Here is a 13,218-nt window from a genome sequence, read left to right as displayed (position 1 = left end):
AAAGTCCCTGCCATGTGGACGTAATGATTTAGATTGAAGTAGTAAACAGCTGGATGTATGGACACAATTACGGTGAAATACCTATTATGCAACAGTCAATGCACCAAAGCTCAGTGGAAAATATACCCTGCAGTTAGACAAGGCATAATAAATGTTTAGTGAAATTAGTGAGCATTTCTCAAGACTTGTTATTACTAAAAAGGAAAGAATGATTGAGTTTAACAGCATATTATATGGGGTCCCTGCAAACATCAGCAAAATCATCCGGATAATAGTTTATTTGCCATTCCTCATTCATACTTTGGTACCATGCCACCATTTGTCTCTCAAACTGAGTGATACTTTCAAGGAAGTATCATGGAATTCCTTTTAGCAGACAAAATAAAGCCCTCCCCCGACACCTTTTTCCCCCAGCAGGTCCTTTTGACTGTCATGCAATGGCACATTCCCAAGCGCAAACATTACCTGGCTTCCTGCCATCTCCTTGCTCAAGCTTCTCTCTTTGCTGTCGTAATGGGCTGCGACTCCAGGTTCTTATTTTTACTTTGTCTCCATAATCTTCCCTCACTGTTCTATGATGTGCAGAAACTAGTGAAAAACCAAAAACAAAACAAAAAGGCATTACATTACTAATTACAAAGGTTCTCCTCTTTCATGGCAAGCTGTCTGAGGCACCATTTTTATTTCTTTTTTAAAAGGAAAAGAACCCTAACTGCACCTCCCAAAAAAAAAAAAAAAAAAATAAAGATTTTGGTGATAGCTAATGATCTGGATAAGGACTTACTGTGCCATTTTAAAATGGAATGTAGCAGTAAAAAAAAATTAATACATATTTGGGCTATATATACTGAGGCATCATAACTTAGGGTCAGAAGGTGCGAATCCCTCTCTTTACCACTCTTCGAGACCACATCTGCAATATTACATTCATTTCAGAGCGCTCATTACCAAAACAAAGTAGACAAACTGGGGGAGGTGCAGAAAAGAATTAAAAAGTTAAGAGGCAGGAGGGATTGATTCACGAGGAACCAACAAACACTAAATAAGGTGAAAATGGCTAAGCAATGACTAAGTTGGAAGACAGGATAATTGTCAATGAATACTCGAATGGTGTAAATATCAAGAAGAGAAAGGAATTGTTTAGCATGATGAAAGAGAATACAAGTAAGGAGTAACAGGGATGAAATTAAGAAATATTTTAGGCCAAATATTTGGAAAAAAATTCAGAAAATGAGACCTACAGGACTATAGAATAACCTTCCAAAGAGAGTAATGAAAGATGTATAGTATTTTCCCTTCCATTGCCTTTCTATGACAGTCATACACCAATATTTGCAAAACTGTACTAATTTTTTCACGTTTCAGTAAAAAGGTTTATATGTTGATTCCCACATTCTTATAACCCTGTTCTTCCATTATTTGGCCAAACTCCTTCCTGTAACTACATTCTTCCTGTACACATTCCCTCTGAAGTTTCAAGTGACTATGACATATCCTCTTCACTTCTTGTCCTGAATTGCTCTGAGCTGTTCAAAAGCTGCCACATTTCATCCCAGGGGTGGCTATGTTTCAGAGGCGGATGAAGTGATCCCTGTGCATTGTTTAAGTTTATAAAGAGTGTGTGGGAACTTGGGGACAGAAGGTGCCACATGAATTTAATATATTATTTCATGCAGAAGCTTCATAAGAAACGTAAAAAGTACAGTCCATCAACTGCAACCTCTAGAGAGATGGCTTTAGGTAGATCAATCTTTGACCACCATAGTGGAATCTATATAGGTATTTTAATGCCATAGTTGCCATACTGTCTAGGCAATTCCTAATTTCTAGTTACTAGAGCACTTTATATTATTGAAATATTTTGCAAAATTGAATTAACTATTTATTTAGTGTTTGCTTTCTGTATTTTATTCAATGTAAACATTTAAGCGAGACTAATTTGTGTATAGTAAATTTAATTTACTTTTTCTCATGAAGTTTAAGAGATTGCTTAAAAAAAGTTTCTGATTTTTTTCAAAATCTCAAAAACATTTCTATTAATGGGCACTGTATAAAAACCTAAAGAGAGAAACTACCTGACAATACCCTTTTAAGTATATCTGAAGCATGCAGATGTCAAAGCAGGTAAATGTCATTATCCTCATTTTCCAGGTTGGGAAACTGAGGTATAGAGATGAAGTGACTTTCCCAAGATCAGCTAGCAGGCTAGTAGCAGACCCAGGAACAGAATCCAGGTTCCCCCAAACTCAGGTCTAGTGCTCTATCCACTATACCACAATGCCTCTCATCATACAGCTACCACACAATTTGGCATACATGGCAGTCTGCCTAAGAATGGACCAGTATTGAAACAGCAAGGGTGTTGCAGCTGAGGACTGAGATGCAGTGGCAAAGATGCATATAAGGGACACTTGCATAACGTCTCCCTGCAATTTTCCTGGTTCTAGTCTCACTTTCAGAAGCACCAAATAGAGGGACATTGGAAAAGTTATTAAAATGCAAACCTCTATTAAAATGCTTACTCTATACCGTTAACAATGCTGCAATAGCCCAAGTTTGTGTGCACCTAAGCTAACCACTCTCTCTCACATTGGCAGCAGAAAGTTCCATACCATGTTGTTTAATTTCCTTAAGTCCTTAAATGTTTTGTCTTTTTGCAGATCAAGATTCTTAAAAGGCTACAGTCCCCCTTAGTTTAGTACAAAGTGCAAATGAGAGACTAACAGCATGAGAACTGATTACAAAACAAGAGTCACAGTAAGGTAATACTGGCATCCAAGATAAAAAATAAATGGGGAGTGTCCTTATTTTCTCCGGTGCCTCGATCTAGGCACAAATCAAAAACACTTAATCCCTCATTTTAATCATTTGTCACCTAAATGTGTGATGTAAGGGATGTAAAATATTCTGCAAACTGGAAACATTTCAGGTCCAGTTTGACCACTGTAAGTGGAAATCAATGACCCGTAAAAAGTTTATCTTGTACGTAAATAAAGAACAGGTAAGGATACAGTGTCTATTGAAAACTGACTAATGGCCTGCTTCAATACCAATAGGTCTGAGTTCCACAGTACAGAACAAGCTATGCAAGCTCAAAGACCTTGCTTTCTTTATCCCCATGTGCGATTTTGTCCTCTTGTTCATGACTAATAAAGAAGCCAGACACTCACTCGCTCTCTTTTTTTTTTTTTAAATAAAACCCTGGCATTGGCCTATATAAGAGAGATGTTTGTTTGATCTAAATTCCACTGTTGTTCCATTTAACACCCCCTTTTACTGTTTACACTGAGCTAGTTACCTTCTCGTCTGGCCTCCCGTTCCTTGCGCCTTTCTTCAGCTCGCCTTTCCCGTTCTTTTAGTTCCCTTTGCTCTTTTTGTTGCTCTCGCATTTTTCTCTCCCGTTCTCGTTTTCGCTCAAGCTGCTCTAGACGATCCCTGGAAACATTCATTTGCCTATTTTATATAATTGAAGTCTGGGCTTTTGTTTTTGTAATCTAAACCTGTTACTATTGCAATAATAGACTACTAAGTTATTCAATTTCAGTGCCAACTAACAACCAAATTGTGGTATCATTGTGTACTTGCCAATAGCACAAGCAGTCCTTTACAGAGGCAGACATTAATCTTTTAAAACAGATTTGCTCTAGTCTGCCTTTCTTTATCAGTTGGCACAGAGTGTTGGGACCACCTTAAAATAAGGTTCTGCAGTCTGTCGGAATTTAAATAAAAAATAAGTAGGCTTAAAAAGCTGTTTTTTTAAATAAGCCTTGGAAGCCCACTGTATTCTTGAGAACTGACTTGTTCACCAATTACTTATTACGGCACAACAGCAGCAAACAGAGTCTTTAGTGTTAGAAAGATATCCGGTAATGACGCCACTTCAAAAGGTGCTTATATGCAGGTGAGATCCCAGCCTCTTATTACACCGCATGTTCACTGGGGTAATGGCACTGATCTAACTGAATTTCTTTGGGTGTTGCAGAGTAAGGGTTGGATTTTTACCTCTCCCTCCTGGAATGCTCCCTAGCCATTTCCCTCCTCTTCTGCCTTTCCCATTCACGTCGAGCCTTATCCTGCTCTTCTCGATGTCTTTTCCTACGTTCATGCTCACGTTCCTTCTCTTTTACCCTGGCATGCTTCCCTAATAATAAAGATAAAAATAAATGCTAGATTGTTATAGTCAAGATGTTCCTATTCTTTAAAAGCAAAAGAACAAACCAGGGTAGAGTAAAGCACTAATTTTAAGGGCTTTGTGGTTCTGGTCTTAGTATGTACTAGCAAAATCCTGACCTAGAACTGTGTTGTAAATAAAATTAAATGATAATAAAAACTTGCTAAAAATATAAAGTTTACCAACAACAGAAAAGCAAGGTTTATTATTATGTATTACTTTATAGCAACAGCATGTTAGGAGCTTTATGGATAGGTATTAAGACAAAGGGCTCAATCCTGCACCGCTGGAGTCCTTGGAAGTTTTAACATGGACTTCAAAGGCAGCAGGATCAGACTAAAAGGTCCCTGTTGCAAAGTGGTTTCCCTCCTCCAGGGTGAGAGGGGAACCAAACATACAAACCCCTTAACCAGATTAAATGTAACAGAAGAAATGAAGGAGTCAGACATAAAACTACTGAGCAAGAATTCCTATGAATTTCACATTTCTTTTTCAGAATGTTTTTCTCCATTTCCTCCACCCCAGCTCCCTAATCTCATCCACTTGTTATGTCTTCTCTTAACTGACATTTACTATGGTTGTACAGTACCTTGCACAATGTGCCCCAATCAGCTTGACCTCAAAGAGCTAGTGCAATATAAATTGCAAACAACAGCTACAATACCTCCTTCTGCTGAATGACTACGATGTCTACGTTTTTCTTTCCTCTTCTCATCTTTCCTGTGATGTGCTTTTTCCTTCCGTGACATTTGCTGTGGTGGTTTGATAGCCAAGGAATCATCCTCCTCTCCTCTAAAATGCAATTTATATGAATAAGCACAGGAAAGTAATAGGTAATTCATCATAAAAGTATGAATTGTTGCTCCTTTTCCACCCTTTATGAGAAGGAATAAGTATTTAATCTAATAATATTTAGCACTTCCATAGCACCTTTCATCTGAGGAGTTTGGAGCATGTTACCAAAATCAATAATCCCTTTCAACCTCTTGTGAGGTAGGGAGGTATTATTAAATTGCTTTTAATAGATGGGTAAACTAAGATATACGAATCTCAGTGACTCAAGGTAAGTATCAAAAAGAACCCAGCAGACCTGCTTTAACCACAACACAAAGAAAACATTTAGATTTTATTACTTCTAAGGCAATGTCCACATCCAGAAGCATTATCTTCCTCTATTCTTACCTATCTTCCATAGAATCTTCTCTCCTGTAAGGTGAATTCCTGATTGTTATCTCCATACGGTGATCTCTCAGCTCCCCCTCTTCAAGGGAATCCCGCTTTGAATCCCGATCATCAGACTATGGTGGAAGGAGGAAGGAAGGGTAAAAACAAATAGCAGCTAATTTCTCTTGCAGTGAGCTGTATTTTTTTAAACTGATGTTTAACTCCACTGCTGGCAATAAAGCCAAATGATCTATAGGACACTCAACAAAAATCAGTGGTTTATGAAATGTACAGATTTTAATTATAGCTATCACGCAATCAAATGTAGTTAATATGTTGTAATATCTGAAGCAATATAAATTCAGTCTACTTGAGTAAAACTAACCTGCAAAAACTCAAAGACTATGCTAATTTATGGTAGTTTTTTTAAAGACAAAATCTTTCAACAAATAATACAAACAAGTGATAATGACCACCTACAACACCTTTTTAATTAGAATAAGCAAAAATTATTTAGGGCAAAAAAATGTAATCATTTGATAAAATGGGCCCAACATTTTTTCTGTTGCAATCAGGAACAGTTTTAAAAACAGGAGCACTATAAAATTTCAAAAAGGCCAAAATAGTCTAATTATACTGCAACTAAAGCTTCCAATTAACCAGGCTGATTTCTCAGACAGACTTTTCAACAACTGTGAAGCAAAGTAAAAGATCTAGTGTGTTACCAATCAGGTTTTAACAAAGCACAACATTTTGGTAAGCTTTGACACTTAGAGATAGTGCTCACCTGTTAAATATGGAAGTACAAAAGAACTTCATTGATAGTGATAGAGGAAGCCTTGTTCTAATGGAAAAATGAGGGGAAAAAAAATTAAACCTCCTCACTTTAATTAGAACTGTTTATTTACAAAGAGACAGCTTACATTTTTAATGCGTTTTATCTCTGCCTTCTCTTCTTGCTCCTTCCTTCGTTTTTTTTCCTGAAGAATTTCATCTAAAGTTTTCACTTTCCAAGAGTCCTTTTCATCACCCATTTGAGTCAGAACAAACTGAAACAGAATACCACATTAATGGAGGTAGATGTATTTGAAATATATATATTCAATGCTATTGGTTACATCAATGTTTTAGGTAAGTTTTAAATGCACTTTCGATATACAAATAAACATTTAAAAATTATGATGTGATGTGCCAAGTTTCACAGAATCTTATGTAAAAGCAAGTTAGTTAGCACTTGACTTAAGCTACACCAAAATAAGTTTGGTTTAAAATCAGAGTATTTACACCATTTGTGCAACAGTTTAATTAAATTGGTTTAAAAATCAACTTAAGTTAAATCAGTGCAACTTCTGCAATAGTGCCTCATATCTTGCCAGTCATGATGATCCAAAGACACCTAAATGTGCTAGTCTTATGGCTTATTATTTTAGCGCTGTGAAAAAAGGTAATTTTCTGGGGTTGCACGATTATTTATGAAGGCTTTGAACCCCATCTGTCCTCGAGCTGCTGCTGCTCTGTCACCAGCACAGTCCTTCCACTGCAGTTCATATGCCACATTTTCAGTCGGCAAAAAACTCTGCTCTTTCTGCCTTTCTAAAAATGAATTTGATGGTAGTGAATAAGGCTGCCGCTAGACTGATAACTCTAGTTTTCTATTCATCCAACAGTACAGACATAGCAAGGACATCCCCTAATTACATGTCTTGGGTTTGACCAGAAAACATATATTTTAATTAAAAGGATAATTCTGTCTCTTCAGTCCCATTAAATGCGCGGCCTCTTTGCTGAGACTGTCAACAAATATGTCAGTACCAGCAGTGGGCACATCTCTACAAAGAGCTGGACTAAGACCCACTAATCAATTTCATTTAGGTAACATAATGGCCATCAAATAGTAGTAACAAACCTTGGTCCTTTTCAACCTGTTTTTATTCCTACTTCATACTAGTCTCATTTCCTGCATATATTAAGCCTCAGTTACTAAGTGAACAAGATCCTGTCTGAACCACAACTTTTAAAATGTATTAAAGTAATGAGTAAGGACAGCAACCACAGTGCAAATTAAAAAAAAAAAAAAAAAACATTTTATAACCATGGTCAAACCCTCCTAGGCAGGCGGTCTTCAGCTAAACATGGCTTACTTCTAAAAATGATTCAATCACAGTATAGGCACACCTTTACATAGTTTCAAACGTGTATTTCAATTTTCGGAGGCACACACGGGTAAAAGTTAGTTTCATATTTAAAGTCCCACTAGTAGAAGTGGCTGAAATAGTCACAAACATTCAGAAGTGAGCCTTTGGGGAATTTGTCGCAAAGCTGTGCACGTTTTTGCATCCATGTCTGTCACCACAGAATATGCACAAAATATTTTTTCCCCCCAAGAGGGGTGTGTGAAAATAGGCCAGATGAAGCGAGAAGATGTCAAAATATTTCTGCCTCTTCAGACAGCCCTCATTAGGAATCCTGGTATATTTTACCCCCTTAGGCTCTGATATGCGACCCACAATTAATCTGAATGGGTCACAGACGAAAATGAGACTCTGAATGAAGACATCCTGGTTTAGTATGTTGTTTAATTAAACTGTACTATATTCAAATATTTTTCAAATGTGGGTCATTTTGAAGTAAGGCAGCAAGGGCTTCCAAGAAAAAGAAAGAAGAGAGGTCTCTGCAGGTTGCCTGGGAAGAAATGACTTATACTATATATAATGACTTTGCAGGGGTGGTAAGGAACAAGGACAATCTTTTCCTCCTTTGTAAAAGGGTAGTGGAAACATTACAAGCACTTCATGCTATGATTCTCTTGTGGGATGAGCTGCTTCAGGCCTTGCCTACATAGGAAAATGTTACTGGTTGTAACACACCTGTTCCTCCACATGGACCCTCTTATTTCAATATAAGTGTGTTTGTTTTGGTTTAGTTTGTCATTGAGGAAGGAGTTTAAGCTATACCAAAGAAACTGGAATAAGCGTGTCCACATAGGAGGTCATAGCCATATGACTATATCTGTTTAAATTCACACCTTAGGTTATACCAAAAGACTTTCCCATATAAATAAAGCCTCAGTGCTTGGGCTTCCATGCATGCTGCCCTCCTGCCATTTGTTGCCTCTTTCTTGAAAAGAATGATTTTATACTATGCATTAAGAGTGCCTCACTATGTACTATGTGTAGCATACTAAATTCACACACAAGAAGCAACAGTGTGTAGGCAGTGCAAGCCCTATTGCCATCTGAATCCTCCTGGCCTCACTTCTTCAGTGGCAGGATACTCCCAGGTGTGTCTTATTAAGTTCTGCTGGCCCCTAGACTCCCAGCCAGTCAGGACTAAGAGCCAGAAATCAACCGCAACTATGTTTCAGATACCCCTTCTTGGAGGCGTCTGGGGACTTCCCAAGCAATTTCCTAATACTCAGGGACATGGTTTGATCAATTCTGAGTGCGACACCAGGGTCCCCCGTCTCTCCCCACACTCCTGTGCAGATTTACCCCGCAACGCAGCACTCTCAGCCTATCACCTCATGCTCCCCACTGTCTCACTCGTCGGCTCACCCCTGCCCCCATCAGCCTCGCCCCCCTCGCCAGTTCCCCAAGCTCCTCTACCTCACCGCTCCCATCCAGCCTCACCCCCTTCACCGGTCCCCAATCTCTACCTCCCCTCTCCCCTCAGGCACCCCAACATTAAGCCCCCGGCGAGAGCCTCCGAGACCCACTTGCCCCCACAGGCTCCCCCTCCTCACGCCAGTCCTTGGGCCCCCGACACCCTCCTCCCACCCGGCGCCCCACTCCAGAGCGAGCCCCGCTACTAACATAGGGCCCACACGGGGGAAGCGACTAGCGCAAAACTTACCGCCCGCCGCCGGAGACTAAGGAGAGAGGCTGCAGCGCCAGCCAGCGCGGGACAAACGCGTCACTTCCGCTCTCCGGCGCATCCTGATGACGTACTGACGTGACCGTGGTGCAGTTGGCCTGGCCATCACGCTAGGCTGCGCGCATGCGGCCAAGCTGAGGGGCGGGTGGGTGGCGGCGACGAAGCCTCTAGGCCCGGCGGGGCTGAGCGATGCCCACACGTCAGACGCGCGGCCCCGCCTCCCGCCTAGGCGGGCTCGGGTGACCTCCCACGGCTGCAGCGGAGCCTACCGGGACCGTAGACCAAAGTCCCGGGTCCCGGCGGGAGGTGACTCCAGGAGGCGCAGGTCTGTTTGGTACGAGCACTTGTCAGCTGCTGTTCAGTCTCACGCCGCTGAGGAAAGGCTCGTTCTCCCGCTTTTACAAATGGGGAAACTGAGGCACGGAGCCTTGGCTTGGGCCACGCAGAGCGCGGAAAAGATAACAGTCCGGCATCCACGGCCTGTACTGTATAAGCACTGGGCACACTGCCTCTCTTCGTGCAGTGCCGTGAGTGAGTTCTTTGCACACCCTGCTATGGTCATTACAATGATTAAACTGACCACAGTGCCGTGCCCAGACCCAGTGACACGTCTCAGCCATCGCGCTGGGCATGAAAATCCTGTTCTGCATTCCATCTTTTTACCTTTTCGTTCATTACATTCTTTCTGATTACAAAAAAAGAAGAACAGGAGTACTTGTGGCACCTTAGAGACTAACAAATTTATTAGAGCATAAGCTTTCGTGGACTACAGCCCACTTCTTCGGATGCATCCGAAGAAGTGGGCTGTAGTCCACGAAAGCTTATGCTCTAATAAATTTGTTAGTCTCTAAGGTGCCACAAGTACTCCTGTTCTTCTTTTTGCGGATACAGACTAGCACGGCTGCTACTCTGAAACCTTTCTGATTACATTTGCAAAATAAGAATTAAAAACGGACATTATAGATTACACTTCACAGCTATTTGTTTTGAATGGTAGAAGTAGAAAGTAGGGCTGTCAAGTCATTAAAAAAATTAATTGCAATTAATCACACTGTTAGTAATAAAATACCATTTATTTAAATATGTTTATGTACTTTTTCAAATAAGTTTATTTCAATTACATGTATTGTGTGTTGTAGAGTGCTCACTTTATATTTATTTTTGATTACAAGTAGTTGCACTGTATAAAAACAAAAGAAATAGTATTTTTCAGTTCACCTAATATAAGTACTGTAGTGCAATCTCTTTATCATGAAAGTTGAACTTAAAATGTAGAATTATGTAAAAAAAATACATTCAAAAATAAAACAAATTTTAGAGCCTGCAAGTCCACTCAGTCCTACTTCTTGTTCAGCCAATCACTCAAACAAGTTTGTTTACATTTGCAGAAGATAATGCTGCCTGCTTCTTGTTCATGTCACATGAAAGTGAGAATAGGTGTTCTCATAGCACTGTTGTAGCTGGCGCTGCAATATATTTACATGCCAGATGTGCTATAGATTCATATGTCCCTTCATGCTTCAACCACCATTCCAGGGGACATGCGTCCATGCTGATGAGGGGTTCTGCTTGATAAATCCAAAGCACGGCAGATGAACACATGTTCATTTTCATTATCTGAGTCAGATATCACCAGCAGAAGTTGATTTTCTTTGGTGGTTCAGGTTCTGTAGTTTCTGTATTGTTTCTCTTTTAAGACTTCTGAAAGCATGCTCCACACCTCATCCCTCTCAGATTTTGGAAGGCACTTCAGATTTTTAAACCTTGGGTTAAGTGCTGTAGCTATCTTTAGAAATCTCACATTGGTACCTTCTTTGCCCTTAGTCAAATCCGCAGTGAAAGTGGTCTTAAAATGAACGTGTGCTGGGTCATCATCCCAGACTGCTATAGCATGAAATATATGGCAGAATATGGGTAAAACAGACCAGGGGACATACAATTCTCCCTCAAGGAGTTCAGTCACAAATTTAATTAACAAATTTTTTTAATGAGCATCATCAGCATGGAAGCATGTCTTCTGGAATGGTAGCCAAAGCATGAAGGGGCCTATGAATGTTTAGCGTATCTGGTACATAAATACCTGGCAATGCCGGCTACAAAAGTGCCATACCTGTTCTCACTTCAGGTGACACTGTAATTAAGAAGTGGGCAGCATTATCTCCCATAAATGTAAACAAACTTGTTTGTCTTAGCAATTGGCTGAACAAGAAGTAGGACTGAGTGGACTTGTAGGCTCTGAAGTTTTACACTGTTTTGTTTTTGAGTGCAGTTATGCAACACACAGAAAATGTACATTGTAAGTTGAACTATCACAACAAAGAGATTGCACTACAGTACTTGTATGAGGTGAATTTAAAAATACAATTTCTTTTATCATTTTTACAGTGCAAATATTTGTAACAAAAAATAAAACACTTTGATTACAATTACAACGCAGAATACTATATGAAAATATAGAACATCCAAAATATATAATAAATTTCAATTGGTATTGTATTGTTTAACAGTGCAATTAAACCTGCAAATTTTTTTTTAGTTAATCGCAAGAGTTAACTGCGATTAATCAACAGCCCAGGTAGAAATTAAGGGTAAAGTCCCCATAAAACAAAATTTTGCTTATTTTCAATAACCTCTATTAAAACAAATTTCTTAAATAAAAATTAAATATTTTATATAACAATTTAAGCCAAATTTTTTCCTTAGGGCTCTGTAATGAGCTAGGAGGTACTAATTACCTCCAGCTTACCAGCTTAATGCACACCAGATGCCTTACCTATTCTGGATTGGAAATTTACAGGAAACGTGTTTGTGTCTATAGTGAAAAAAACACCACAACTGGGAGTCTCACTGCAAGTGTCAAGGGAAGCCAGGACAGGTGTACTGATACATTCCTTATAATATGGGTCATCATTCTGACAGAGTGCCTCTATCTGGTTCAGCTTTTATTGCACATATTTTGTCCATAAATAGGATGATTTCAGGTTCCAGAGTTATCATGTCACCATCGTTCATTAACATTAAAGATTTTTTGATTTTAAGACCAGAAGGGATCATTATGATAATCTAGTCTGACTTCTGGCATGAAACAAAGGGCTGGTCCACACTAACCCCCCACTTCGAACTAAGATACGCAACTTCAGCTACGTTATTCACGTAGCTGAAGTTGAACTATCTTAGTTCGAATTTACCACGGGTCCACACGCGGCAGGCAGGCTCCCCCGTCAACTCCGCGTACTCCTCTCGCAGAGCAGGAGTACCGGTGTCGACAGCGAGCACTTCCGGGATCGATCCCAGAAGATTGATTGTTTACCGCCGGACCCGGAGGTAAGTATAGACGTACCCAAAGGCACAGAAATTTAACCAAGAATTTCTTTCATCAAATCCTAATTTCTGTTGAGCTAGAGCAACTTTTGATGAGCTAGAGCATCACTGTTAGAAAGACATTAAATTAACAAAATCAAGACATCCAAGTAATTCAAAAGCTCTGAAATAAAGCATATAAATGTCATAGATCGAGGAATGAATGCACACTAGGAGGCAGCACACTGAAAGAACAAGCATTACAAATTCTGACACAATGGTGCCTAGAACTTGAAAACAGGCAATCTCAAGAACAAACAGCAGATGAAGAAAGCCATATATGGTTATAACAGACTAAGAAATTCGATGACAAAAACCAATCAAAGTGGAATTCAGCTTAATTATACAATTATAACAAAAATTAGTACTGTCAAACAGAAGCATTGAAACATTAAAGGGGGGAGGGATAGTTCAGTGGTTTGAGCATTGGCCTGCTAAACCCAGGGTTGTGAGTTCAATCCTTGAGGGGGCCACTTAGGGATCTGGGGCAAAATCAGTACTTGGTCCTACTAGTGAAGGCAGGGGGCTGGACTCAATGACCTTTCAAGGTCCCTTCCAGTTCTAGGAGATGGGATATCTCCATTAATTTATTTATATTTATTAAGCCTCACAAACCCTCACCCCAATGAGATACAAATGTATTAATCTTA

General features: G+C 39.6%; 1 protein-coding gene across 12 annotated transcripts in view; it reads right to left on the bottom strand.

Moving 5' to 3' along the window:
• Positions 1-9,615, bottom strand: part of LOC101951327 (cyclin-dependent kinase 11B) — a 40,129-nt gene extending 30,514 nt beyond the window's left edge. For 4 of the 12 annotated variants that reach the window (XM_065575260.1, XM_065575261.1, XM_065575263.1 and 1 more), the window contains exons 1-7: positions 9,188-9,327; positions 6,259-6,384; positions 5,354-5,469; positions 4,836-4,963; positions 4,003-4,141; positions 3,299-3,453; positions 466-588 (exon numbers count right to left, since the gene is read on the bottom strand). In XM_065575260.1, coding sequence (XP_065431332.1) covers positions 466-588; positions 3,299-3,453; positions 4,003-4,141; positions 4,836-4,963; positions 5,354-5,469; positions 6,259-6,369 — 772 coding nt within the window. In that variant the 5' untranslated portion in view covers positions 6,370-6,384; positions 9,188-9,327. Of the gene's footprint in view, positions 1-465; positions 589-3,298; positions 3,454-4,002; positions 4,142-4,835; positions 4,964-5,353; positions 5,470-6,122; positions 6,180-6,258; positions 6,385-9,187 lie in introns of those variants that run through there. The other 8 variants (XM_065575267.1, XM_065575268.1, XM_042852851.2 and 5 more) reach the window with 6 other exon arrangements.
• Positions 9,616-13,218: the final 3,603 nt, after the last annotated feature.

This window comes from Chrysemys picta, chromosome 21, assembly GCF_011386835.1.
Source record: "Chrysemys picta bellii isolate R12L10 chromosome 21, ASM1138683v2, whole genome shotgun sequence".
In the NCBI taxonomy this organism is placed as follows: domain Eukaryota; kingdom Metazoa; phylum Chordata; order Testudines; family Emydidae; genus Chrysemys; species Chrysemys picta.
Note: the sequence above shows the minus strand (reverse complement) of the source record. Positions and strands in the feature narration are given on the sequence as shown.